Source organism: Pavona decussata, unplaced genomic scaffold (assembly GCF_977016875.1).
Source record: "Pavona decussata unplaced genomic scaffold, jaPavDecu1.1 SCAFFOLD_39, whole genome shotgun sequence".
NCBI classification, from domain to species: domain Eukaryota; kingdom Metazoa; phylum Cnidaria; class Anthozoa; order Scleractinia; family Agariciidae; genus Pavona; species Pavona decussata.
The window spans coordinates 246,716-274,415 of NW_028145461.1; the positions used below are offsets into that span (position 1 = coordinate 246,716).

General features: G+C 41.2%; 1 protein-coding gene across 1 annotated transcript in view; it reads right to left on the reverse strand.

Annotated features, from left to right (window-relative positions):
- Positions 1–905: 905 nt before the first annotated feature.
- The window catches only part of LOC146483317 (PAN2-PAN3 deadenylation complex catalytic subunit PAN2-like), a 34,568-nt gene continuing 7,773 nt past the window's right edge, over positions 906–27,700 (reverse strand). The window contains exons 10-32 of the mRNA XM_085106047.1: positions 27,479–27,552; positions 26,443–26,493; positions 26,265–26,361; positions 25,146–25,227; positions 24,426–24,491; positions 23,731–23,825; positions 23,127–23,255; positions 22,050–22,199; positions 21,046–21,101; positions 20,223–20,368; positions 19,451–19,560; positions 18,611–18,709; positions 17,642–17,772; positions 16,456–16,561; positions 15,745–15,882; positions 9,294–9,353; positions 7,753–7,843; positions 5,074–5,228; positions 4,224–4,309; positions 3,239–3,296; positions 2,321–2,500; positions 2,093–2,186; positions 906–1,568 (exon numbers count right to left, since the gene is read on the reverse strand). Coding sequence (XP_084962173.1) covers positions 1,393–1,568; positions 2,093–2,186; positions 2,321–2,500; positions 3,239–3,296; positions 4,224–4,309; positions 5,074–5,228; positions 7,753–7,843; positions 9,294–9,353; positions 15,745–15,882; positions 16,456–16,561; positions 17,642–17,772; positions 18,611–18,709; positions 19,451–19,560; positions 20,223–20,368; positions 21,046–21,101; positions 22,050–22,199; positions 23,127–23,255; positions 23,731–23,825; positions 24,426–24,491; positions 25,146–25,227; positions 26,265–26,361; positions 26,443–26,493; positions 27,479–27,552 — 2,430 coding nt within the window. The 3' untranslated portion in view covers positions 906–1,392. The remainder of the gene's footprint in view (positions 1,569–2,092; positions 2,187–2,320; positions 2,501–3,238; positions 3,297–4,223; positions 4,310–5,073; positions 5,229–7,752; positions 7,844–9,293; positions 9,354–15,744; positions 15,883–16,455; positions 16,562–17,641; positions 17,773–18,610; positions 18,710–19,450; positions 19,561–20,222; positions 20,369–21,045; positions 21,102–22,049; positions 22,200–23,126; positions 23,256–23,730; positions 23,826–24,425; positions 24,492–25,145; positions 25,228–26,264; positions 26,362–26,442; positions 26,494–27,478; positions 27,553–27,700) is intronic.

Consider the following 27,700-nt stretch of genomic DNA (forward strand, 5'->3'; position numbering starts at 1 on the left):
AACATGGATGAAGACTGTGGCTTAAAACCAGGAACACCTCAAATGGTGATTAGAAACGTGTGTGAGAACATATTTTCACGGGAAAAGGGCGCGGAGTTGGTGATGCGTCAGAAATGAATTCAAATGCACGTGTTGAACGAGTACGTTTTTTTCCTTCCCTGTGTTCTTTAAAGGGACTTTGTTACCCCAGGCGCATGCGCGTGTTGATAAGAAGCACTTTGAAATCGTTGGCCCAACTTTTTCAGATACCGTCGGAGAGTTCAGAAGGCTGTTTTCATGTTTGAATCGCGTTCACCTTACTGACCTTAGGAAATTTAGCTGAATGTTTTTTTTTACAAACGTTCTTTAGTAATTACAGAACCTGTTTGTTGCGATATTTTTGAAAGCTTTTGCAATGGAGGAAAAGCAAAAATCCCGCGACGAGTTGTATGCAAATTAGTCTACTCTACTAGACTCTACTACGGGTGTATTTCCATCTCCTTTGTTCTTATACTTTTAACGTTCCTTTAATCCATTTCTTCTTAACGAACGAACCATTAAGCAAACGAATCAGTGAGAACACAAAACCATTGTTTTGTAGTTTCGTTTAATAAATAATATTTTTCAAAGTGTAACTGGCGATTGTTTATTATCAACATTTGTACAGTAATATAACGAGGTTAACGCTCCATGTAACGTAGACATGATATGGCTATAGTATGTTGGTCCTATCACAATCATGAGGTACCTGATTGTATTATTGTAAGAATAGAATAAAAGAATATGTCTTGATAATCAGGAACGTACAGTCATGGCAAAGTTGTCTTGACATAAAAAAGGCATGAAGGCCTCTCTCTCCTTTTCGTAATCGACCATACACCGTATTTGACACCCTCCCCCCGTCCCCCTCCACCCCCATGAATCAAAGTCTCCGTAACATTTTTGCTCTTTCGGGGTTGTTTTCACCTGTGGCACTCAACGAGAACAATTAAACATAATACTTAAAATGATGTCTCGCGTGTTCCCAAATCGTTGGTGACCTTTTAAAGATACATTTGTTTAAGCTTATACTGATGCATCTGTTCGGATGCTTGAGCTAAATCTTAGAAAACGGAATTTTATTCCCAGAATTGACTACCTGTTAACGCCTTTACGAAAATGCTAGCTGACCTTTTTATCGCATTTTGAACGACATAGTTGCCCCTTCGAAAACGAAAGGAAATAGTTTTCCAGTGTTCCGAAATTTTCAGCTGAAATTTTGCCGAAGAAAGTTACAGATTTTCTCTACGACTAAACCCGAATTTCTGAGACAATGAAGGCCTTCCCAACAAATATCCGTCGAAATGAACCGAATGGTGCCCCTGTTTTCACCCTTCAAAGTGGTTGCAGTCCCATGGTGTTTTCAAGGATTGTTCACTCGGTAGTGGTCTCCCCAACTTTCCATCCAGATTTCCTGCCATCCTCATAAAGCTGCCTTAAAACTCTTTTAAATTCTCCCTTGCCCGTTAACTCTTCATATTTTCTGTACAGTTGTAAAGCTGTGTTAGCGTCTTCCGTGCTGTCGTGGGTTTCGGACTGGATTGTTAAGCCTACAATAATGAAAAAATGTTAGTAACTCAAAGAATTAATAATCAACCAATCAACCAATCGCCTAATCAACCAACCAACCAATCAATCAATCAATCAATCAATCCATAAATGAATGAATGAATGAATCAATCAATCAATCAATCAATCAATCAATCAGTCAGTCAGTCGTCCATCCATCCATCCATCCCTCACTCCCTCCCTCCCTCCCTCCCTCCCTCCCTCCGTCCCTCCAGTCAGTCAGTCAGTCAGTCAGTCAGTCAGTCAGTCAGTCAGTCAGTCAGTCAGTCAGTCAGTCAGTCAGCTAGCCAGCCAGCCAGCCAGCCAGCCAGCCAGCCAGCCAGCCAGCCAGCTAGTGTGTCACTCAGTGTTTTCGCCAGCCAGTCAATAATTCATCCACCAAGTCAGTCTGTAGGAAAGGCAGACATTGAATAGTTTTGTAAACCTCACAATACTTTATCAGTCATTAATCGACCAATCTACCAGGGCAAGAGGGGACCACTAAGCATTTAAAGAGAAGCTTTACCTAAGAAATACCACGCAAGGAATCGAAGTGAGATGTACCGCTGACGGACAAGATGAAATAATTCTACCGTGTCAAACACCTGTTCCCTTGGTACCTAGAAAAACACATGAAAAAACGTAAATCAATGTCGCGTTTAACCATTGTTATCGAAAGTAACATTTTCTTGTGGAATACAGGCTTCGTAAAGGAATTGGAAGCGCGTGAGCTTTAAGGGTCAATCTAACATACCAGGATATTTATTACTCTGAAATCCTTTTTCAACCCATGGCCAACGAACTTCACTTTCCGGGCGACCAAGGCTCGAAGTTTGCGATAAGTTGTTTTTAACGTGGTGAGATGCTTGGAGGACATTGTGGCGTCTAAATCACCTGGTTTTATACCAGAAAACTTCGTAAGGTAGTCAACAACCTGGAAAAAGAAATGACTCTATGAAAACACATAGTGGCAAGATATTGAACAGTCTTGAAATGTTGGCAGTAAAACGAGTGGTTTTACAGCAAAGTTTTGAACATTTTATGGCGTCATTTTATAGAAAACTGCCGTCCACAACATGGAAAAAGTATGAGCGGAATTGGTATTATTTTCCACTGATTACGAAAGAGCGCGCGTTACTTCTGATGTCATTTTTGTCTGTTTAACAAAAAAGTGGCACACGAGGCGCAGCCGAGTGTGTCACTGATGTTCTTACCACATTTTGACGTCTTCTGTGATCTATTACTGAACAGACGCACGGCAATATAGTCTATTTTTTTTATATAATAAAGAAGCAAAAGTTGTTAATGGTGATGTCATGTATGCGTCTGTCCTCCAATAGATCATAAGTAAGAACCAATCAAAATGCGGTTAGAATTCAGCTTATTATACTCTTATAGACAGTAGCTGCGAGCCAATCAGCGCGTGGGGATTTTGACAGTTACTGCAAAACAACCTTATGTACCTGCAATGGACGGTTGGAACTTTAATCGAGCTAAGGATAAAAATAACTTGGAGTCACACCCACGAATAATTAACAAATCGACGGCAGTTTTCTATGGTCTTTACTCTTATAGATAAAATGACGTTATGAAATGTTCAAAACTCATGTTTTGGGATTGGTTAACATAACACTTCATTCGCGCCCTTTTCTTTTCACAGGAGCCCACTCACCTGTTCTGTTGTTGAAATATAGTCATCTATAAATGGTACACCAGCTAATGGTCCATCGCTAAAAAAAGAGACAAAAAGTTCATCAGCTTAACTCCAAAGCTGGGAAACAAGACGGAAGGTTCCTTGGTCTGGTGTAAAAGCGTGAGGTAGTGAGACGGGAAAATGGAGGACGTGAGCCGCCCATCTTTTCCTTCCAGCTCCACAACCGAGACTTCCTTATTCTCTAGATTACAGTTTTCACTGCTGAAACAACCACGAAACTAGGCGCTCAAATCCTTGCATGCCCCCAGCGCTCCCATGAATGGAGCATAATGACTCACCATTCTTCAGGGGGAGTGTTTCGCTATACAGTCAACTCTCGCCTTGCGGAAACCTCGCTATCACGGACACCCCGATAAATTCGAACAGCAACTAAATTCCCGGCAAAAATAAACTACAGAGGTTTGACTGAAATAAATTCCCGCTATTACGGACTCTCGCTATTAAGGACGCTAACTTGCGGTCCCGAGGGTGTCCGCAATAAAGAGAGTTGACTATATATAAGCAGTCTTATCAAACTTTTCGCCCTCTTTTAGTGATCGCAGTTATGTCCTATTTTTACCCTCCCACTTCCCCTTCGGAAAAGTGTACCTACTTAACCTATCTGCCACGTGACCCTCTGAACAAAATCTTGTCAACCATCCCTTAAGCCCCATTCACACCAACAAAACACGTTTAATTAAACCAGGTTTAACAAAATGAAAACTGGTAACAGAAAGTTGAACCATCGGCTTTGACATAGGATTCAAGTAAGCTTAACTTATGTTTTCATTTGTGTTAAATCTGTAGTCGACAAAAAACCCAAGGCAACTTTTATGAAGGAAACAATTTAACTAAACAGCTTTTAAACGTGTTTAAGCCTTGGTGTGAATGGGGCATTAGTTCGAGTGGGCAACAAGGGGCTATAATAGCTTATAATGGCGGTGCAAATTGTTTACTATCTTACCCTCGCACTACAGTGACACGAGCTACGCTCATCTGACTCGGTTTTATTGTAGACCGAGTACCATCGCTCCTAATTTCGGCTTCCTCCTAAAAAATACACAAACACAAAACAAGATGATTGAATGTCCAGTTCCTTTGTCTGTTTGTAGATTACTCGGTAGATCAATAAATCCAACAAGTGAAGCAAAAGGTTTTTAACTCACTCATCGATTAAAGGAGACTACCTTATTAGAGAAAATTAACGCCAGTGTTCATCAAGGTGTTTGAAATATATGCGATTAAAAACAAATTAAAGTGCTTTCGCGGCAGCCATATTGCAGGAGCGAAGCAATGGAATGATTTTCCTTTGGGAGTATTTTTATGCAAATATTTTTGTTCTATATCTCCAACATGGCCGCCGTGAAAACAATCTAAAGGAGTGTGGAGTTTGTCGAACTAAATGAAATATGCCCAAGAATGAAGGTAAATTTCAAAATTATTTATAAAAGAAATTAACGCGAGGGTGGACTTAGTGGCCCTTTGCACTAGGGTCAAACCTTCCCATGTTTCTTTGCGCGAGCAAGTTGTATTTCTATGTTCTTTTGTGATTTTGAGGGTCCCGAGTACGAGGGAAAAGCTAAAGCCTTGGAAGTCGTAACCTTCTGGGAACCTGTTAGGTGATAAATGCATTTCTATGACAGTTACGGCGCTATCAAGTATCTTTAAAAAGCCAGCAGTGTGGAAAACGAAGCTACTGCGACGAAATTTAAGATGTTACTGACAAGTCGGCAACAGAGGAACCCCAGGGAAAAGAGGGATTCCCCAAGGGGTAAATAACTCACAGAATACTGCCCCGAAGAAACGCCTCGCACCTGATTCAGTGTAACAAACTCGGCATCCAGTCCAACGAGATCTCCCTCTCCCGGCAGTTCATCAGGTCCCAAGGGGGTAAACTCCCGAGACACACTCCCTCTCCGGACCAGGGAAACATCTTGGTAAAGTACGCTGTCATCGATTCTCTGACTAACTGTTGTAGAAGAAGAAAAATTTCCTGCATCGGTATCAATTTTGCTTTAAAAAATATCTCGGTCATATGTCCTGAGCGTATTCAATTTCCAAAGTTTCTTTTGAGGGGGGGACTTAAAACATACTGTATTTATTCGATTAACCGCCCTGGGCGCTTATTTAATTTTGGGTCCATGAAAGTGGGCACTAATTCGAGGTGGGCGACATTTTTAGAGAATAAGAAAACAAGGAATAACAAGTTTGTTTCGCTTCAACAAGACAAAACAAAGTATAAAAGCTAACATAAACAAGCCATAAACAATATAAAAGTTCATTGACTACCGTATCTAAAACCAATTTTGGAACACAAGTGACGCTCATCTTACTTCACGCTGGGCTAGTGCAGAAATGGTTTTTGTTGGGAGGGGGTGGGAGTGGGCGCTAATTATGTTCTTGGTCTTTCAGGGTGGGCGCTTATTCATTTTTAGGGCCTTCAGGGTGGGTGGTTAATCGAATAAACAGGGACCTTAAGCAGCGACGACGACGACGTCAACGAGAACGTCAGAAAACAATAGTTTTAATTAGCAAAACACTGGCTCTGCAGGTGCGTTACACACTTTGGTACATTTCTTTGCCGTCCTCTTCAAAGCAACAACGTGAAATGACCAAATTTAAGGTTTTATGGAGAACGTGAACGCATGATGATTTATCTTCCGTTCTCTTTCTGAACTTTAAACACGGAGCGATCCTATACAAGGGAAGGACACTCCCCCTTTGAAGCGCTTTGTTGGCTTCCAAACGGATCAGTATAATGGTGGATGACGTCGGTAACGGTCGAGGAAAAAAGAGAGAAGAACTATCGTTTGTAAAATCGAAGAGGGAATCGATTTATCAATAAAAATGATCTAAACGCTAACTATAAATCTTGTAAAACACAAGAAATTAGCGAGATTAACGATAATAACGAAAATAATCAAGTTTCGTTGCCGCAATCGAAAGATTATACGAAACTTATCTCGAAATTCGAAATCCTTCTACCAAACACACAGTACAAAGATCGAAACCATTATAAACCGAAGCCTGCGATGAACTGGACATCTGCATCTCTCCATCTGAACATGCCGATAACCAAAACGAGTCTGTGTTGTTCGCCAAAACTGGCGGGATTTCCAAAATTTGGCAGATGTTTTCCGCTAAATTATAAACGGCCGCTCGAGTCGTCATGTTGGGTTCAAGTTCATTACCGCTTGTGTATCTATCGATCACGTACGTGAAAACTAACTCTACTTATCCCCTGGAAGTGGCAGTAATAAATTCTTAAGTTCTATGCACAAGTAAAAAATAAAAGCATCTAAACACGTTTGTCCCATTTCGTACGTGATCATGCATATTTGCATAATTTGCTAATTCGAAAAAATTACCAAAGATATAAACAAAACACGACCTGATGTTGCTCTTATGTATCTTATGGATGAAATGATAATGGAAATGGCTGTCACATCAGTATTAAAATTAGCCAGTACTAAATATATTCTAAGTTTATACAGTAAGCAATAGAGCGGCCGACTTCAAAAAGATTAATTACCAGCTCCGTCGTCTTGCGTGCGATCGCTCGCCGCTTGAGACACTTCACTTTTCTCCTCAGTTGCCCGCTCCGTTGTTTCTTCTAGGCTTCGCTTCCGGGACTTTGTGTCCTTACTTAGCTCTCCCCCACTAAACGACACAAAGGATCGAAGCGATTCCATCTCAGAAGCCGGTTTCAGAAGAACAACCTATTTCGAGACAGAGTTTGTTTACGAATTTTATCCTAATCATTTCAGAAATATCTCGAAAGGATAACATTTTACCAGCCGATAAATGAATTTCCGATCTCAAAATAGACGGATAAATTAACTTTCTAAATTCTTCTCCTGTAGCCATATTCGTTGGATTGATTTTGAACAAAATAATTCGATCTAAAACAGCTTTTCCGCCGACTTCACGTCCTTTCGAATCGAAGTTGCGGGAACTTGAACGTTGCTAAAGTAAGACCTTTGGTAATCAACCAATCCGATACGCGCGTTTGGGGTTTTTGATTGACAGTCTGAACTGTTCAGCCTGGTCTTATAGGATCGCTCCGTGTTTAAAGGCGCCCCTACGACGTTAGCTCCTCGATAGTTCTGCTACATTGCACAAACTGAGAGAGTATAAATCATCGCGAATTTATTCAGAAGACGCGAAGGTAATTTTTTAAGTTTCGTTTTCGTCGGCGTCGTCGTCGTCTCTGCTTAAGGTCCCTAATACGGTAGGTGGCACACACCCGAGTTGTACCAACAACATTCTAAAATGCATGCATGTGTTTACAGATAAACATCCTATTGGATGTTCGTTTACTTTAGTTCAAAGTCTTCAATAAAAAAAATAACTAAAATAAAAAAAAAACACTACGATAGCGCACCAGTTATTCAGGTTGCTTAGGGCATGTGCGATTGTATCTGTTCCAAACTAAAAGGTTTTTGATACCACTATGGTTACATCGATAGTAGTTTGGACAACGTTCTACTTACTCGTGGTTTCATGGCGACTATTAATATCTCTCCGCGTAAAAACAACGGCGCATGGCATTTTCCAGTCCAGCGAGAAATGAACCGCGTCGTTCTATTGAGAAATGAATAAGAACAGAATGAGTCACTATTAACTTTAACAGAGGAACACAACAACAAGAGCATATGTATATTTTGTAATGCCTACCACTAAGCGCTGTACCGTCTCCAACAGAAAGATAAAAAAGCAAAAACTAAGGGGTGCGTTCGATTGACCCTATTCCGGAATAGGTATACATACAATGACTACAAGAAATCCCTCATAAGAGGTTTTTGGAGTTACCGGAGTACAAAATGGCTTTTAAATTATCGTATTTCAACAAAGTTTGTAACGTCTTCCCAAATTTACCTAGAAAGAGAAATCTTACAGCTATTCCGCTTATTCTTATTCCGGAATGCGGTCAATTGCGGTCAATTTCAACCTCCGCTTCAGGCGCTTTCCGTTCACGTATCCCTTGGACAGAATTTTTTTCTTTTTTTTGGCAAGCGAACACTGAATTCTTCGAGTGTTTGAGTCATCATCTTTGATTCACTAAACAGGGGAAGAGACAAGATGAGCAAACAAGAGCGCGGAGGGAGGGGGGGGAGCAGGGGAAAGAAAGACGTGGTGATACGGGTTCATTTTGTCCAATACTTTCTTGATACATAGGCTGCTACGCACACCTGCGATTGGTTGAAAGCGGAGACGGAAGAGAGCGTAGCGGGTAAAAGACAGAGACAATTGAAAGGCTGACCCACAAGTCTCCGTTATAGACGAAAACGATCAGTGTTTTAGATTGTCTTATGATGACAATAAGCGAAGACATGGATCAAACAGGAGGCGAAAAAACGTGTTATCAGACGAAACCGTATTAGAATGGACGAAAGGAAACGAACAAAAAAAAAAAATAACGGGTATTTGGCCAAACAATCGATGTGGGCAGGACCTTGGCCCGGTGAAATATAGGATCTTATGATAAGTCGGAGGGTGGGAGTTTTCTGCTGTCGACGTCTACATTGCCGACTTTCATATCGTGGGGACTGGGTATGAAACTGTGTATTATGGGATATGGGACACAACATCCACATAGCCAGAAAGAGCACACCGAACTTTACAACATCCTCAAGTTTGGTGTTAATCAAGCCAATATTAGACGAGATACAGCCATTCAAAAACTCCAATTTTTACTATGAAGTACATACGGACGCCGAACAAATTGTCCGTCGCGTCCGGCTATCCATACATTTCTTAGTAAATTTTTTTAAGTTCTTGAATGGCTGTATCTCGTTCAATATTGGCCCAGATCCCACCAAACTTGAGGATTTTGCAATTGCGAAGGATCGTTCGCCTTCTTGCAATTGCGAAGGATCTTTCGCCTTCCGTTTGTGTTCCACGTCCTCAGTAAACCGCCTTCAACCAAGTGATTCATTACAGCGCAGGAGAAAATCCATGAAAATGCAGAGAATGCTTGCAGAAAATTTCCCCTTATCTTAAGATGCTTTAATCAACCCACTACTTATCTTACCGGCGGTACAGGAGTGATGGCGAAATCATTAAAAAGGTACCATTGGCTACATGTAACTCCCTGAAAAAGAAAAACAAGGGCGATAATTAGACTGTATTGGTAATCAACCCATCTCCACCCGAAATCCGGCAACCTGAAGTCACCTTTTCTTAGGTTGACTAAATTCCAAGGAAGAAGCCTCGTTCCCTGACCTAACCGAGCTGTGTGAGGCTTGGGATCGAGCTTCCCAATCAGTGACATTATTTTCGGCCGCGAGCCAAGTAGGACGACTGGATGTGTTGGTTTTTGTGGAGGGAGGAAAACGGAAGAAAAACCCACAGAGCAGGGACGAGAACCGACAACAAACTCAAATATATGGCGTCAACGCCGGGAACCGAACCCGGGCCACACTGGTGGGAGGCGAGTACTCTCACCACTGCGCCATCCCTGCCCTTCGTCTAAGGAAAAAACATGACATGATCCAAAAAAAATATTTAGACCAGAGATAAATTTTCGCGGGATTGTTTCGTGCGGAGTGTAAAATGTATTTTCCCAAGTTATGGAATGAATAATTTGGAGGTGTGCATGAGTATTTGTGATTAGGTAAGACTAACTGGGTAATATCCAAGTAAAACAAAGTGTGTGAGCGGCGGAGAACCCATAAAAATGGAATGACTTTTTCCCCCCTTTTTTTTAGGGCCAAGGTGAGGACTTTTGTCCTTATATATAGTTGCCAGGCGTGCTAGCCCTGTGAGGGAAATTTGGTTTGCCGAGGTGAAAGAAAAATCTTCCGGACGTCGGCGGGATTTGAACCCACGACCTCTCGATTTCCTTCACAGGGCTAGCAAGCCGGGAGAATTATAAGGACAGAAGTCCTCACTTTTGGCACAAAATAAATAAATAAATAAATAAATAAATAAATAAATAAATAAATAAATAAATAAATCATAATAACAATTTCATTCCATTTTTAAGTGGGTGATAATCTGACCATCAATAAACGAGATGCCTATTCCTGATTCCTTGTCTGCGTTTGATAATGATTGTTGGTATGAAAATGATTTGTTCTCGTTTCACTGCAAAGTGATTAGAGAACAGGGCTCTTTGCACGTAAAACGGCTCGCAAATCGCCGGGAGCGAGGAAAAGGGTTGGGTCTAGCTGAAACGCCTGGGATGTAACGTCATATGCGCAACGCTCAAAATCGATTCGGCTAGTTTTCTTCTGTTTTGCTTCCAGAAGAACTGGAAGAAGAAGACGGCAACGACATCGTAATTTCACTTCTTGATTGATTTACTCGCTCTGTCAAACTCCATGAACTGATGCGCATATGACGTCACGAGCCAACTCTTGCGTGAAGACCGCTTAATAAAATAATCAGTCTTCTTTATTGCGAACCGAGTAATGGCGGACAGATTTTTAGCGGTTTTTGGCTGGCCATTTCCCGAGTTAACTGGCTTCCACAAATGCGTTGTATTATTATGGGCATAGTGGCTGAATTGACGTTGAAAAAAGCCGATGAGAAAAACAAAAAATGTTCGTGGTAGTAGCAATTTAACAGGTGTCCTTTTTCCAAACTGGTAACACAGCGTAACCCTATCCTAACACAATTCTGTGTATTTTCCATCTCACGCACCTGACGGCTGTCAGTTAAAGGGGCAGGTCACCTGTTTTAAGTGTCACTTTGAAATCTATTTGCATTAATGGTAACGTTTGAATAATGGTCCATTTTTATGAAAAAGTTACTCATCGTATGGAAAGAAACTTGCCTTAATCATCTTTAGCTGCAGCTGGCCAGGATGAAAATTAATAGATTGCAATAATTTTTTGAAGTTCTTCCCATTTGTACTGCAAAACCAGCTATAAACTGATTATGAATATGTGAATGACCATCGAAGTTATGAACGCAATTAAGCAGTTGCGAAAAGAAAGCATGAAAAAAAAATTCAGGCTTGAACAGAATTAAAACCCACGACCTCTGCGATACCGGTATAGAGCTCTACCAACTGAGCTATCAAGCGAACTAGGAGCTGGTCATTTTTTGTCTTTGAAATCAACTTCTGAAAGATGAATATGTGACAGTAAATATAAGAAATATTCCATGTACAATTGCAAATGAAACATTTAAATTCATAGACGCCATCAATGTATTTAAACTTTTCATCCGTAGTTCAAATACATATTTTTTCGTATATTTACTTTCATCCGACATTTGTTAACCAAATGTCTGTTGGTCTACTGTTAATAAAATTAGTCTCTTTCTCTATTGTTTTTCTGACTTGTTGAAGTCCTTAGTAACTTGTTTGCAATGCGTATATTTGTTTTCAGCAGGAATCCAGCCAACCAGGCTTCCTCAAACTAATGAAAGAGTTTAATTGGCTGTCTGCCAGACTACGCTTACAGAATACAAGGTAATCGTGGGTAAATCCGCGCTTTTCGTCGACACGGGTGTCCTATAATCAACTTCTTCAGTTCAAAATTTCCAGATCATCGATACGCTTCCTAAGTTGATAACCATAGTAAGCTTGTGCTGGCCTGACATCGCTTCCGAGATCCGCCTAAATTTAATTTCGACCGTCGATTGAAGAAGGAAACCACAGTTGGCAAATAGCCACGCTTTACACAGCGCCAAGGAAGGAGCCAGAAAAATTAGCAACGACTACACCAGCAATTTGCAAACGGCCGAGAAATCCAGTCGTCCCTGTTAAAACACCAATCCTTAGCCCTCAGCCCACTGAACTTACTTTCCTACGTGGATTACCTTTCGGCGACGGACTCGTTATTCTTTTTGACCATCGTTTAGAGAATCTTTTAAAACACAGTTGATAAATTGACGACTGCAGCCCCAAGATACCAACAATTAATTCCACTTGCAAACTAAGGAAGACCCACCGGGTAGAATGGAGTGGTAAGGTAGGCTTTCCAGCCGACTTAATCGATAAGGTGACACGGAGAGCAAATTTCCAATAAGATGAACCGCATCAAACCTTCATGTTACCATCTGCTTTTTCAAGTTCTTCACCTGCTGTACGGCTGTTTTGTTGTACAAGGGGAGTACAGGGACGGAGACATCATCTTGGGTGGACTTTTTAGTATTCATCAGCAAGGATCTTCGGAGGGTCAGTGCGGTGCACTCTACACAAAAGGACTAGGAGCTGCAGTGGCAATGATCTTCGCCATTGAAAAGATAAACAACGATTCAAGTCTGCTTCCCAACATCACCATTGGTTACGATATACGAGACTACTGCGAGAGTGTTACCAGAGCAACGCAGATCACTTACGATCTTGTTAAAGACAAATGCTGCATGAACGAGACAAGAAGAACAGGAAGAAAGAAGTCGATCCTGGCCATAATTGGTCCATTCGAATCGCGAGTGGCATTGGTCATCGCTGGGGGTCTTCAAATGTTCAATATTTCAGCTATAAGTGGGACAACATCGAGCCCAGAACTCGGTTCAATTTCCTACAAAAACTTTTTTCGCACCATACCTTCAGATACGTTTCTAGCAAAGGCCATGGCCGACACTATGGAGTATTTCAATTGGACGTACGTGGGTGCAGTGGGGCTCGCTGATTCTTACGGGCGAAATGGAGTGTGGTCTCTCGCCAAAGAAGCCACCAACCGAAAAAGCCATTTATGCGTTGCTTTGACGGAATTCGTAGACCTTGAAGAGCCGTATAAGAGCGCTAGGAAGATTGTCAAAAGATTACGAAAGCGCGAGAACGTCAGAGTTATAGCCACGTGGTTATTCGGAAGCTTTGAAGAAATATTTTACCGGGAGGTACAACGGCAAAATCTCACTGGGCGCGTTTGGGTTACAAGCTTTTCATCCGCTTCAGCGTTTTCTGTTCTTGACGGATCGATAGGATTCCAATTCCATAGCTCTAACGATGGGGGCTTTCAAGAATATTTGCAGACTTCTTTCACTGACCGGGCACAACAGCAGGGTCGTTCGAAATGGTTGGGTGAGGTTAGCGCGCTGAGACAAAACTGTTCTTTACATGAGAAAGGTAACGCTGTAAATAGCCAGAACGAATTCTGTTCCCAAAATCTGGCCCATCGTATGTACGCATCATATCTTCCATACGTCATCGACGCTGTGTATGCCGTCGCGCATGCGTTGAAAATAGACATCATCGCTCGTAACAAAGATGCGAATGGCAGAAACTGTCCGCAAGATTTTGACCCGAAGGACCTCCAAGAACGTTTTCACCGGCTACATTTTGTTGGCCTGACTGGAAACGAGTCGTTTAATGATTTTGGCGACAGGCAATCAGCGTTCTATGACATTGTGAATTTGAGACACGTTCATGTGGCCGGTACTGAGCGACTGGAACAAATTATCGTCGGCAAATGGGAACATGACGACAGAAACGATGGCAAGCATTTGCAAATTTTCAAAGAAATTCGATGGAACTCTGCTTTTAGCACCCTTCCAAAGTCTGACTGCGTGGAACAATGCTCAGCAGGAACTAGAAAATCCTTAACCTCACCTTGTTGTTGGCAGTGTGTTCCGTGCCTACTGGGAACAGTCAACCCGACTCCTGGGTCTGAAAGCTGCATGAAATGTCCTATGGGGAAGCATTCCAATGGAGCTCGGACAAAGTGTGTAGACTTGCCTTTCAAAAATTTGAACTATTCCAGTGCTGGAGGAATAGTTATCCTTATCTTTGGTGTCTGCGGTGTAATTGTATCGCTGTATTGTTTCGTTATAATCATCAAACGTTGGAACACCCCCATTATCAGAGCATCAAACAGGGCAGTGAGCCTTGCTCTGTTAACGGGCATTCTCTTGCTCTTATCTCTCGTGTTTATCAATTTTTTGGAGCCTACAAATACAATCTGCAAAATGATCTTCCCATGGCGTTACGTAACTTACAACTTGTGCCTAGCAACTCTACTGGTCAAAATTTGGCGCATCTGCACGGCTTTCCGAGTCCCAGTATTTCACTGTCTTCCAATAAACGGCCTTTCCAAGAAAAAGCAGGGAGCTATCGTGGTAACATTGCATGTTTTTCTGTTGCTTCTGTTGTTAACCTGGCTACTTCTAGACCCACCATTCAAAACACGCAACATTTTCCCAGAAAACTATGTTTTCATTGCGTGCAAAGCGTACAGCTCCTCAGTTGGAAAATATCTGTTCATTCTCACGTGCTCTTACATTTTTGCTCACACTTTGTTCTGCGCATTTTGCTCTTTCAAGATCAGGAACATCCCGGAAAACTTCAGCGAGGCCAAGCGAATCTCATTTGCCATGTACATCTTCTTGTTTTCGCTACTGGCCTTTCACCCAGTGGAGTTTTCAATGGACGGATGGTACGTCACTGTTGTGGATTGCGTTACAACGCTTTTAAGTGCTTATGGATTGCTTGGTTGCGTATTTTTGCCAAAGATATACATCCTTCTCTTCACACCAGAGGTGAACAGTTTAAGCAGCATGCGGCAGGAAGTATCTAAATACTCGTTTGGTCTTGGCGCTGTCCGTGTGCATCCAGTACAGTCAACACAAACCGAGTAGACTTCTTCTTGCTGTGAACATCCTTCGACCCACACGGGCTAGCCTGCGTGGCAAGCGTGCACGCAGCCTTCATACCGATAACCAATTACAAAGTCAAACTCTCAAACAGTTTTTGTGGCGGTAACTATCAATTCTGTACATATAATCCTGAAGTCTGACCAATCAAATAGAGCTATTTAGCAGTATTTTCTGCGGTGCTGTTTATTACATGTATGACGTACCAAAGTGGTCTAACGTTTGAGTATGTGGATGAATACGTCAAGTGTGACCATTCAGATGAAAGCTACTGAGCAGTACTTTTCTGTACTAGACTCTCATTTTTGAGTTTGGGGATGAAATACCAAAGTGTGACCATTCAGATGAAAGCTACTGAGCAGTACTTTCCTGAGGTGTTGTTTATTACGCTGTACAAGGTGCTTCTAACGATTGAGCCCAGATTTCAGTGAGCCAATTCAAATGCAAGCTTTTTAGCAGTACTTTACAACGGTACCGGGTTTGGGGTGCAAGGGGTGACGCAGTGGTAAGAGCACTCGCCTCCCAATAATGTGACCCGTGTTCGATTCCCGGTCTCGGCGTCATATGTGGGGTGAGTTTGTTGTTGGTTCTCGCCCTTGCTTCAAGACGTTTTTCTGCGAATACTCCTGTTTTTCCCTCTCCTCAAAAACCAACATTTCCAATTTCCAATTCGATCTGGATTATTGTCAAGTTCTTTCTCAAGAGCTTCTGGCTCGGGAGATTGTGCAAGCACTCCCCGTGTTATTGACATTAAATAAATTGATTACTTTACTCTATTGCTCTCAAAACGAAGATTGACAATTTGTTAGTGACAAGTTTCTTTGACGAACAGGTGTTGAAATCTCAGTAAATGTTACAGCTTTACTGAAAACAACAGTGACCGATCACAAAGTACAAAACGTTTTTCTCTAAATAAATCATAATCATAATTTTCCTACCTCCTTTCGGCTGTGGTAGGTAGTACCAACGTGAATATGCGCCACCAAGTTCCCTCCAGACTTGAAGTCCTGCACATGGCCGACAGTGGCTAACAGATCGTATACAACCTCATTTTCTGAGCACTTAACTTTCTGACCCTACACATTAAAAAGAAACACAAAACAAAAATAATAAGCAGGTAATTTGCATGACTAGAGCCCCATTCACACCAACAAAATACATACACGCTTGATAAACCAGGTTTAACACAATGAAAATTGGCAACAATTGCACAGCTTCAATGTAAATAAGTGTTAACTTTTTGAATTCTGTGCTTAATAAGGTTCTATTATTATTATTATTATTATTATTTTTGTTGTTGTTGTTGTTGTTGTTATTATTATTATTATTATTATTATTATTATTATTATTATTATTATTATTATTTTTATTATTATTACAAAAGCTGAACCATTGGCTTTGACATAGGATTCAAGTAAATTTTAACTTATGCTTTCATTTGCGCTAAATCTGCAGTCGACAAAAATCGGAAAGCAGCTTTTATGAAGGAAACAATTTTAAACTGTGTTTAACTAAACTGCTTGGTGGGAATGGGGCATATGATAGATAGGATAGCTAGGCTTGTTGCTGACTTCAATAGATATTTTACTCGCTTAACTTCTCACAACAATACTCTCCAAGTTAATCAAAAGTACACCCAATCACATTACCTCATCAATTTTGGTAATATGAAGCATTCCATTCGAGTCAAAAGATATCTTTATTGCTAGCGGAATCCAACCTCTGACTTCTTCCTCTTCGAGAATATCGGCTCGACTGGTGAACAAGAAACTTGACATTAATTACGGAAAGCAATAGTTTTATGCTCCAGATGGAGCCAGTGTTTACAGGTCATTACAGAACTCTGAAACGCGAGCCAGCTTCTCCAGATCAGGCTGTTCGGTTGGAACTGGAATCGGGACGCAAGTTTTTCATAGTTGTTATGTTTTTAATCTTGCGTTTCCTTTTACCATTTATTGTAGTTTTTGTAAAGTGAAAAGCAATAATAATAATAAAGAAAAACAAATTCTACATTAACATGTTCGAGGAACTGGTAGAAGGTTGAGCAGGTAGCCATTTTTCTAGCATGGACTGGGAGCAGATATGGGGACCACGTTGTTAAAAATCAAGCTTAAGATCGGAGAGGATCTCAAGATTAAGGTGGCTTACTACAGTTTTAATGGATTATAAGGGCAGAACTTTTAACTCTTTTGAAAAAGGTTCCAAGCTGTTTTTCCCTTCACTATTTACTGTTTGCTTAAGTCTTTTACGATTCTATGTGAAATTTGAACAATTAAACATCAACAAATAGCCAAAATGAGCGACCGAGTACCCAATGAGAGACTGGGCACTAGTAGCTTAAGTCACCTTTTTTCTCAAATTCTACCCGTATGACCCAACCTCAAAATTTCAGCAACAGTAAATTAGAGCTCTTCTACCGGATGTTTATCAAACTTTTTTGCCATATTTTTTTCGCCCTAGGCTTGATTACATGTTTGAACGGAGTTTTGAAACTATCGCTACATACACCAAAGAGATTTGACGCCTTTCAAGTGCTGAAGTGGTTTTTGTTACTTCTTGAGGTTACTTGCGTCATTTTTGCACGCGCAACAAATACTGACGTGTGGCAGGCTATCATAGCGCGCGCTACTAAGTCTCGGAAAAACTGTAGTAAGCCACCTTAAGCTCGCGTTCTCAAAATTATACGCCAAAGCTCTTATCCCTAGACCAGGCCCCTAAAATTACATTAGTCGACCTTTCTTTAACTCAATCGGTCTTATGTTTTCCTTAACGCTTTAAGTAACCGAAAGTCAATTGTCCGTCACTTCTAAGCCATTTTCGATACATAACACGTACCCGTCTTCTGTGCTAACTCTATCGTGCCTAAACTTGCAGTCTGATCGTGTACAAGCATCGCCATATCTACAAGCCCTTGTTGATGACTGAACTGTTAGTTTCTCCTCTGATTTGGGCGGCGGATCTAGTAACTACAAAAAGCATTTCCGTTAGTGTAGTCGTATGGTCATTGGAGTAAAAACTTTACAGCTAAATGAGTCTCGTGCAAACTCTTCTGCCTCTCACTCAGGCGCGTTCTTAAAGTTTTCGGAGCCAGCGAAGGCTTGGGGACGAAATTACGAAGCACGCCTTCCCATGATCCTTAACCCCGAAACCATCCCATGGTTCCTTGCGCACGCAAGTAATATTTCTTTTCTTTCTTCTGCGATTTTTAAGGAACCTGGGCACAAGACCGGAAACTGTTCTTAAAAATCTAGTGGAACTATCGATACTAAGAATTAGTGCCCTTAGGATTGTAGTTGTCTCGCTTTCCAACAACTTTTCCATTCAAATCCTTTAAAATTTTCAAAACTTCAAACTACCATGAAATTCCATTCTCATACGTCAGTGGCCTTAAATTTCGCCACTCTGCTAATTTTGTCACTCTCTTTCAATTTTTAGGTATTCTTAAAGTTATAGCACGTAAGGTTAAAAACTTAACTGTCAATTCGGTTACGTGACCCCAGCAGCAAAAGGCAAAACGGTAGTATGTATTTCAGTTGTATAATAATTAAACAAAAAGGATTTCTACGCATTGCAAACCAGCTACCATTCATACAAGTTAGTTGACCCATATCCTTCTCTTAAGGCTTGTTGTAAGCGAAGTTATCATATGTCCAAATCACTTTTAGTTTACTATCTCGAGTGTTTCTACTAAACTGCTTTTCCAATGTCTTTCAGTTTTAAAACACAATATTTTGATTGCACAACTAGTCTAGCCTAAACTTTCAAAGTTCGCCAAGATCAACATGTACATTCAGTTACGGAAACCTGTTGTTGCATTTTCCAAAAGTCCACTTCCTTCGCATGTTCCATGCCACAATTAAATGCTAAGATATCCGGCAGCTTCTTTACTTTGCGAGTTTGAACCTGTTGGAGAAAATGTAAAAAAGTTCGGCTTTAACAAAATAACTGAATTGGTTAACTCTTTCCTGCTTACTTCTTCCCCAACCAATAAAATCTGGGGAAAGAAAACTATAAAGCTTACAAGAAAAATTGAAATCTATGAACTCGGAAAGAGAAACACGACGCCAGTAGCAAGAACAATGAAGGCGTGTAAGCGTCAGTCACTTCCCTTAGTTCATTCACGCAACAGGGTTCAAAATCGTCGATCAATACCCATATCCTACCTCTGAAATGAGGAAGCCATGTCTATTCATCATGATGCGTGTCAAAATCACCACTATTGTCCTCTCATAGACATTTTCAGACAACGCGAGATAGGAACGACGTATGGCGTCGCAAAAAATGTTTGCGAGCAGCTAGAAAAGGATAGAATGTGTGTAATGTGTAAAACTATGCACGTTTAATTTTAGGGAATGAGACAATTATAAGCAGTTCAAGTTTATCCGCCCAAATTTATCTCCAAGTGAACACATACAACGATTCAGTAGAGTGACTAAGGCTTCGGTTCTCTTGCGTCCTGGAGGATTGGCCAAACATTACACCAGCAAGATGACGCAACATTCCGTTTCTCACGAGCTTCAGCACTACCACGCTCAAACATTTAATTGAGCTCTCACGTCCAGACAAACTGAATGCCGGCTGATTTCATAAAAAGTTGTCAAGAATATTCACAAACGCAGGAGCATTTCCTGTCATGATACTTACAGTGGGCTGGTATCTGGAACATTGTTCGCACCAAGCTTGCATACTCTGCTCTCGACACATACTTGTCAATAGCACGGACTCAAAGCTGACTGGAACTTGTTGTGGTTTTTCTACAAACATGGCCAAATAAAATTACTAAGTAACTTTGAAATGCCCAGCCACTTAGCACAGAGACCCACTGTTTGCCATCTAGCGGATGACGAAAATAACGCAAAAACAAAGAAACAACAACAACAACAGAGCTTGAAGTAAATACCATGCGAGCGTCAGCCCATTACTAGGAGCCTCTATCTGTATTAATTCCTTAAGTCAACCCTCTCTCGAGTAGATTTATTTTTAGAACTGTTTCACCGCGAAAAAATATGGGGTACAGCAATTTAATTACTTTGATTGGGTGTTTGAACTGTGCGCGTTCCAAAGGTTCTCTGAAACCCGATCTAAAAATAAATCTACTGGGAGAGGGATGACTACAAGACTTAGCATATATCAGAGATAGACGCTACCGGTCATGGGCTCTCTATGCAAGTAAACAGTACACCAGGGCGACGCCAGCCTAAGGACTAGCAAACTAGTAAGCATAAGGAAAGGAAATGCGTCTTTTTCATCTTTCTGCTTCCGTGCTGGCGTTGTTCATGTAAACAGCAGTAACGTAAGCGTGGGCGCTTACATTAAGCAAGTAATGCTTTTCCATGCACACACGCAGACGTTCTTAGGGCTCGTCACGTATTCTGGCCTCCCTCACAAAAATAAATTACCCGCAGCGTGGCCTCACCTTCGGATACTTCAGGGTATTCTAAATTGAAGAGCAACGTGGTGGACTCTCGTTTGGTTTCTTTGCCGCAGCGACAGCGACTGAGCAGTTCAACATCCGAGCCAAACAGACGCTGGATTATGGAAGACTGGCTTGTTTTCGTGGTCCTATAGTTACAACGAAAATCAAATACGCATAAATAATTTCAATATACTCTTTTGCACGGCTTAAAGGGAAAGGATGAAAGCTTGGTTGCCGGGTTCTCTGCTAGCAAAATCTCAAAAATGATCGAGGCTCACACGAAGACTTCTATGGTTATACCGAAACTTACCGGAAGATTTCCGAAGACCGCCGAAGGTGACCATTTACTCTACGGAGAAAACCGATATTCCAGGAGACTACGAGATGCTTACTTGCAATACTACATACTACATCCAGATGCAACAGATGTAAGGAAAGAAACTCGTTAAGGGATTGAAACGAACCCTCTCACGGGTTTCTGGTAAAATGAAAACAAATGATGGATCAGAGAATTAACTCTGCAGTGTATGTTAAAGTGCTAAGGTGAGCCCAAGAATTTCCTACTGAGCGTATACGTAATCGTGGGTGTTTGCTCACTCCCGTTTGTCCTCGTAGCTCAGTCGGTAGAGCACGGACAATCAAATCCGGAGTTCGTGGGTTAGATTCCGGCCGAGGACAAATACTTTTTTCCCTTGCCTCGTGCGATCTCCTATTTCCTTACTAGGGCTAACGCTCCGCGCGAAATTCATGGGTTCACTTAGCACTACAACATGCACTGCAGAGTTAATTCTCTGATCCATCATTTCTAGTAATATGTACTCACGGATTTTGTGGGTCACCATTCGCTACTTCTGTAGTTGATGGAGGTTCAAGCGTATCCTGTAGAGAGGTAAAAAGAAGTACACAGGTTCTCAGAAAACTCGTTCTAGCTTCTCCGCTGTCCTTTTTGAGCATTTGTAATACTATTTTGCAAATTCAATGCTCCGTCCGTAATCTGCTGTTTTACGGGATGGAATGATTAGCCTCTTGCCCAACTTCACTAGCGGGAGGAAAAGGGGCCATACCTTGTCCCGCTCTCTCCCTGGACTAATCCGCCAAGATTGAACCTATCATGACTACAGTCCCATCCAGGATCGATCTTTGGGTAATAAGGCCACGCAAGCCTCACTACCAAGATAAGGTGATGGCCCAAGGGTGGGGTCCTATTTCCAAAAACAGGGAAAAAGGATGTCAGTCAGCCAAGTAAGTCAATACTCTTTATCAATACTCTTTTGTCACGTCTAAAAGTAGTCTAAAAGTATACGTGGTATCCGAGTAACAACTCGGACAGGCACGAATTCAGATTGGTCTGCACACTCAAGCTTGCTTCTGTTCTTACGAAACCGGCCTGAAAATCAAACTCAAACTCGCGTTTCGAAACCGCCCCATGTTTATATTTGACGCAATATTTCTCAAACTCATTAATAATTCATCACGCCAAAACAAAGCAAATCACTACCGTGAAGAAGGTTTAGAAATGTGATCTTAATTATCATAACATTTTGTGAACTTTTACTTCGAATTTCTCAAAGAATTATCAATAGTTTGAGAGGCTATGTCAAACACTCAAAAGAGTGTTTCCTCCTATTTCCAAACACCTCGAAGTTGGTTAAAAAAAAAAATCGGCTGCGCCTCTTTTTTTTTTTAAATGTTCTCGCTGTTTGGAAATCGGATGGAACACTCTTCCTCGTGTTTGATATGTAAAGTCAAATATAAACGTGTGGCGAACGTAATATCATCCAGTTTGTTGGAGGCTTACTGAGTGAGGGAGAGGAGGAACAACAGTACCTGGTGCATCTGCTGAAGGACAAACCTAAACCAGCTTTGAATCAAACGAGGAAAGTTCGCGTTTCCAAATGACTCGTCAACATCATTCAACACCAAACCCAGCGCTGCCGCCTGTGGAATGGTGCGAAAGGCTCGTAGAAAGTTGTTAGCCTGAGAACAGCAAACAAAATGAATTAACGGCAGTCAACCAGTTAGGGAGCTTTTCTGAAGTCAGCCATGCATGTTGTGGGGGATGAAGTAAGTAATTTATTTAATGCCAATAATACGGGGAGTGCTTGCGCAATCTCTGGCCCGAGCCAGAGGCTCATGATTAAATGCTTGACAATAAACCAGAATTGGAATTTGGAAATGTGGGTTTTTAAGGTGAGCGGAAAAAGCGGAGTACCCGAAGTACCCACATATGACCCCGACGCCGAGTCTGGGAATCGAACCCGGGCCACATCGGGTGGGAGGCGAGTGCTCTCAGCACTGCACCATCCCTGCTCCCTGTAGCTCCCTGGTCCATGTAGCGAAGGAACTCTATGCAACTGATATTGAACAAATTCCAGTCCCTTTATTATTTATGTGAAAAATCGTTTACCGAGTTCTTTGCAGTGCGACACGATAGAAGCATGTTTTTTTCGGTCTATTGCGCTCTTCGGACTTTGCAAATTTATGTAAGCTTAACATTAGAAATTTATTCCAAAGGGCGCCTTCTGGTCAACAGTTTCCTGGAATTAGCATTGCACCAACTTCTACTACTCGAAAAATGCCTCAGTTAGTTTGCAGTTCAATGTTGTGTAGCCTGCACCGCAGACGGAATCAACCGCCGGTAAATACCGGAGGATGATTTCGTCTGTGGTAAGGCTAGATGTTACGTGTGGATTTTTGACGTGATTTCTAAAGGATTTGATCAAAAAGAAAAGGGGAAGCATTTGTACAATTTTAGTACGATGAGAAATAATAGTATGTATTGAGAAGTTCTAAAATAACTGGCAATCGATCACGATGAATGTCTTACTAAATAGGAATGGCTCCTAAAACACTCACTTTCATTCGTAAAGCGTTCAGTAAACGGAGGTAAGTAGATGTACTCACCTGACAAGTTTGTCCAGATGACATGTCCAACATATGAAACAAGAAACCGAGTTCACAAGCCAGGCAGAATTCACGGTGACACAAATGATTCTGAAAACCGACTCTCAAGGGTTCCACAAAGTAGAACAACTAAAGGAAAAAAGATACACAATGTATGAAAGACAAAGTTGGGAGAACGAACAAACAAAGCATACTGCGTAATTTTAATAGGGACCTTAAGATTGAGGTTTTCCTCGTTTCCCGCAAACCGAAAACCTCTAAAAGTCACGTGAATCTGATCCTGCCGTCCCGTTTGACGTTTGAGGTTCACGGATCGATGACAAGGACACTGTCTAGTGGTAAGTCTTAGTGCTAGTGCTAGTCTTAAAACTATATAAAGCTACGTTTAAACGTCAAATTTACTTTCCTTAAAGAGTTTAATATCTCGATGAATGAGAGGTTTATTTGATTCAGTTGCGACATTACAAGAATTGCCAACCACATTAGGGCGTGCATCGATACTATCCTCCATGCAGCCACCATCTTGTTTTCCTGCGAGTATCCCATGATAGATTGGTAAAAAGTAACCCTCAATCTTAGGCCCGGATTATGTACGTATACGCACCTGAAGCATAGCGTTACAATAGGCATTAGGAATGTGAGTTTCCAAGCCAGCAAATGAGGTCCTGTTGTAATGCTTGAAATCAAAGTCTTCAACACCTGAAGTTCAAGTTACACACTGGTATGAATTAAAAGGTAACGTGGAATCGGCCCAAGTTTAGCATCCTTTTACATTCTTTTATGTCTATCGCTCGCTAAACAATTCGCTTCGCGTTTCCTAGGGGATAAATAATTTAAAAACTTCATCACTGTTGATTGACCCTCGCGTAAACAAGCCTATGTAGAACACGTCCCTGAAATAGCATGAAAATATTTAAATACAGTAATAGTGTGAATCGTTGTCTGTCTACAAAAGCCCCCGTCGTTGTGCACACGGAACAAGACACAAGTAATAGCGACGCGTGCCTGCTTCACCCCCTCAGAACACACCCATGAACATCCTCGGTGACCCAGGGGCAGAAAGTTGGGTCAGGTGGAGGTCAAAACGGCTAAGGTTACAAGAACGAACGTTCGTTCTTGTAAACTTCCCCGTTTTGACTTTCTCCTAACCCAACTTTCTGCCCCTGGGTCACCGAGGATAACCCAAATGTTACACACAACAAGCAAGACAATCGTTTCCGCCTAATCGCCCCTAAAGCCTTGTAAGTTCGTGCGTACCGACCGTTGCAGTCAAGAAAATAAACTTCACACGTATCTAACCAAGTTTCGAGTATCTGATCTCCACTCGTCTGTAGTGCTTTGGTATGATACTCCCAGGATCATCATCTGGAAACAAATACACACACGAAATGAGCAAATATTGAATTAAAATATTAAGACCTGTCCAATTTATTAGGTCTGGCCAGCGAGCCTATCAAAAGGATTTTACTGGTCTTGATGCTAAGGCGAAAAGATGAGCTCTACTTTCCCACGAGAGTACAAAAGCAAAAATGAATTTAACCTTTCGCTGTGAAAATGAGTCTCGAAATCTTCGCACACGATACATTTTCGAGTTTGTGAAACGAAAGCAGTGCTGACATTCATACACTCATAATGGATTAGAAACGAGAGTAGATACTACAATTTTTTGATAAAGCGCCACACGAGCACTTCCCCCCCCCCCCCGCCCCCCACATAAGTATCATGAATTCTGAATAAACTCCTTGAGTCATCATTCCATAAAAAGCAGTCAAAGTAATCGAGTAAAAAACAAATGAAGGAATTAACTCAAGATATTTCGTCAAGCACAATAAATTTAATAACATTATAAACCTGCTTCGTTGAGGTTAGAAAACGAAAAGTGCATTGTACTGCATTACACTGCGTTGCACTGTATCACATTGCATGGTATCGTATTGTATCGTATCGTAACGTATTTACAATAAAGAAATACGAAAAAATGGTTGTGTTTTAGGTCAAAACAATTAGCCTTGTCAGTACCTCGGTTCATCGGCGAATCTGGAACAGTATTTTCTTCCTCTGGAGAAATCATTGTTGAATCCTTTATAAACGGGTATGTTACCTAATTTGTTGTAAAGTAGCAAACTGTTACAAATCGTTAATAAAGGTAGCCCCTAAATAACAAGGTATGTGGAAATTCAACCTTGTAGTGAAGAAAGAAAGTCATATATTTATAATCTTCCTCCCAGAATTTCTCCCAGAGATCACCACAGGACAGAGCAAATTTTCTATACCTTATTTTACAACCAGTGAAAATGAATCTCCGATTATTTTGAAGTGTACCACTTTACCAAGGATAGCACATGACCACGCGCGTTGCATGGATGTTTTCCTGGATGATTTGCACGATCGAAAAGGGACAATGATATCGTTAAGGGAGTGGCTATTACCTAACCGTAACCCACTTGAAATTACTGGAAATGGGAAGCAATCTAAAAGATCTTGAGACAAATTTTCAATTGAATGGGTTACGTGAAGGGGATGTGATCTCTTCCTGTCATGATCTCTTGGCTTTTTCCAGCGTGTGCCGGCAATGCAGGATTACCGTAAACGGAAGTATCTTGATGCGTAAGATTTGCGGGTAAAACGAATCACACAAATTTTGCCAACATGAAGACAGCTTATGCTCCCACTGCAGAAAAGTCTGATATTTCATTCAAGCCTTTTTGGTTCCAGATGATAATTTGCCAACCGTTTTGGGAATCAAATTAACCATAGGAACACCTTAAGGCTTTACTTTAAAACTATCGTCGTGTGTGTGAAGTTCTTTGTCAAATATCTCGGTCCCCTATATGAACACAGGCTCTCTAAAATCAACAAAGGGAGCTCACGTAAGTCCATGTCTGGAACGCACCCTGTAACCTTGCTGTTTTTAAAATTTGCTGGCTACATGATCGCAACTTACAAAAAAAAAACGACGCCAAGGTTTGGATATCTTCCAAAAACTGACTGAATAAGACGACCTCAATATTTCAAGTTTGTCTCATCTCTGGCGTTTCCCAGCATAGTAATCACTAATACGTTTCCCACGAACTCAACAATCTTCATTGTATTAAAAAAAAGTGCAAAGCAGAACACTATGTGAGCACAGTAAAATACCTGATTTCGTTTTCTGGTGCCTGGGTTTGGTGCATAACCAATGAAATGTCTAACAACCATCGTGCGGAGAATTTCCGGCTCAATTGCTGGAGTAGGTCTGTTGTAAGGAATGCAAACGATTTGGTGGTTAGGTAAAGTATTCGTAAAGCGACTTCGAGTAAATTCAAATTTCCAGTACCTGTCTCCAAACACCATATTTTCCTCTGGCCAGTCAGAAAGAAGCGACCCACTATGAAAATGAAACAAACCTTGTTACATGAGTCAGTACTAAGAAATTTAACTTTACAGTAAAATAAATTGTTTTACATAACAAAGACCATAATTACAAATGAATGTTGTGCCGCTAGCAATAATGACACAAATGATGGATCAACGAATTACAAAAAACTCTGCAGCGCATGTTAAAGCGCTAAAGTGAACCCATGAATTTCCCATTGAGCGTTAGCCCTGGTTAGGAAATGGGAGATCGCACGAGGCAAGGTAAAAAATCTCCGCCGGACCACGGAGGGAATCGGACCCACGACCTCCAGATTTGATCGTCCGTTGCTTTATCGACTCAGCTACGAGGAAAAACGGGAGTTAATTCTTTGATCCACCATAATTACAGTCTATTTTCAGGGTGCAAGTTGAAGTATGCGTATGACAAGATATCATAAATTAAGGCTTTATCATTGAAAATGGCAGCATCGTAAACGACGACATAAGAAGAACAAACACACATCCTTTATGTCGGTTTCAGAAACGATACAGAAGCACACTTACAAGGAAATAAAATGTTTCATCCTTGTCTTCAAACTAAAGCAGCTGCACTTCACTTGTGCTTGGGTCACAATATGTGAAAATGAGGTGTCTTAGTAAAGCCTTGTTTTCACATTAGGACCGCTACGCGGATTGTCATAACCGATGCGATCGTTCAACAAGAGATGGAGCCACCGCGACAACTGGCAGTTACTATTTGATTGCCACGATCGATGCTCGATAAGTTAAGTAAGATGAGTCTTTTTAGGATTGTGTACACTGTGACTATTTCGTATGGCTGCTGCGATCACTAAGATTGACACGAAAGAAAACAACCGTTCCTAGCTATCGCAATCGCCGCGATTGCAGTTACGATCATAAAGCTGAACGCGCGTGCTACTATATGTTTCCATAGATCGCTGCGTTCACCAAGACCAATGTAAAGCAGGCTTGAGCAGTGTGTGTTATTTACTTACTTGCACATAGGGAGAGGAAATGACGATAAAGGAACAGAATAATCATCTATGGCCAGCGGAGGAAGATGAGGGATCTGTAAAATGGGAAGAATGAGATGGAACAGATTTGTTATTTAAACTTGTGTATAATAGTACATTAGTACATTTTATATGACAAGCTATCACAGTCATAGTCAAAGACACACAAAAGGGCCTGGTGACGTCACATCTTTCAAGAGCAGA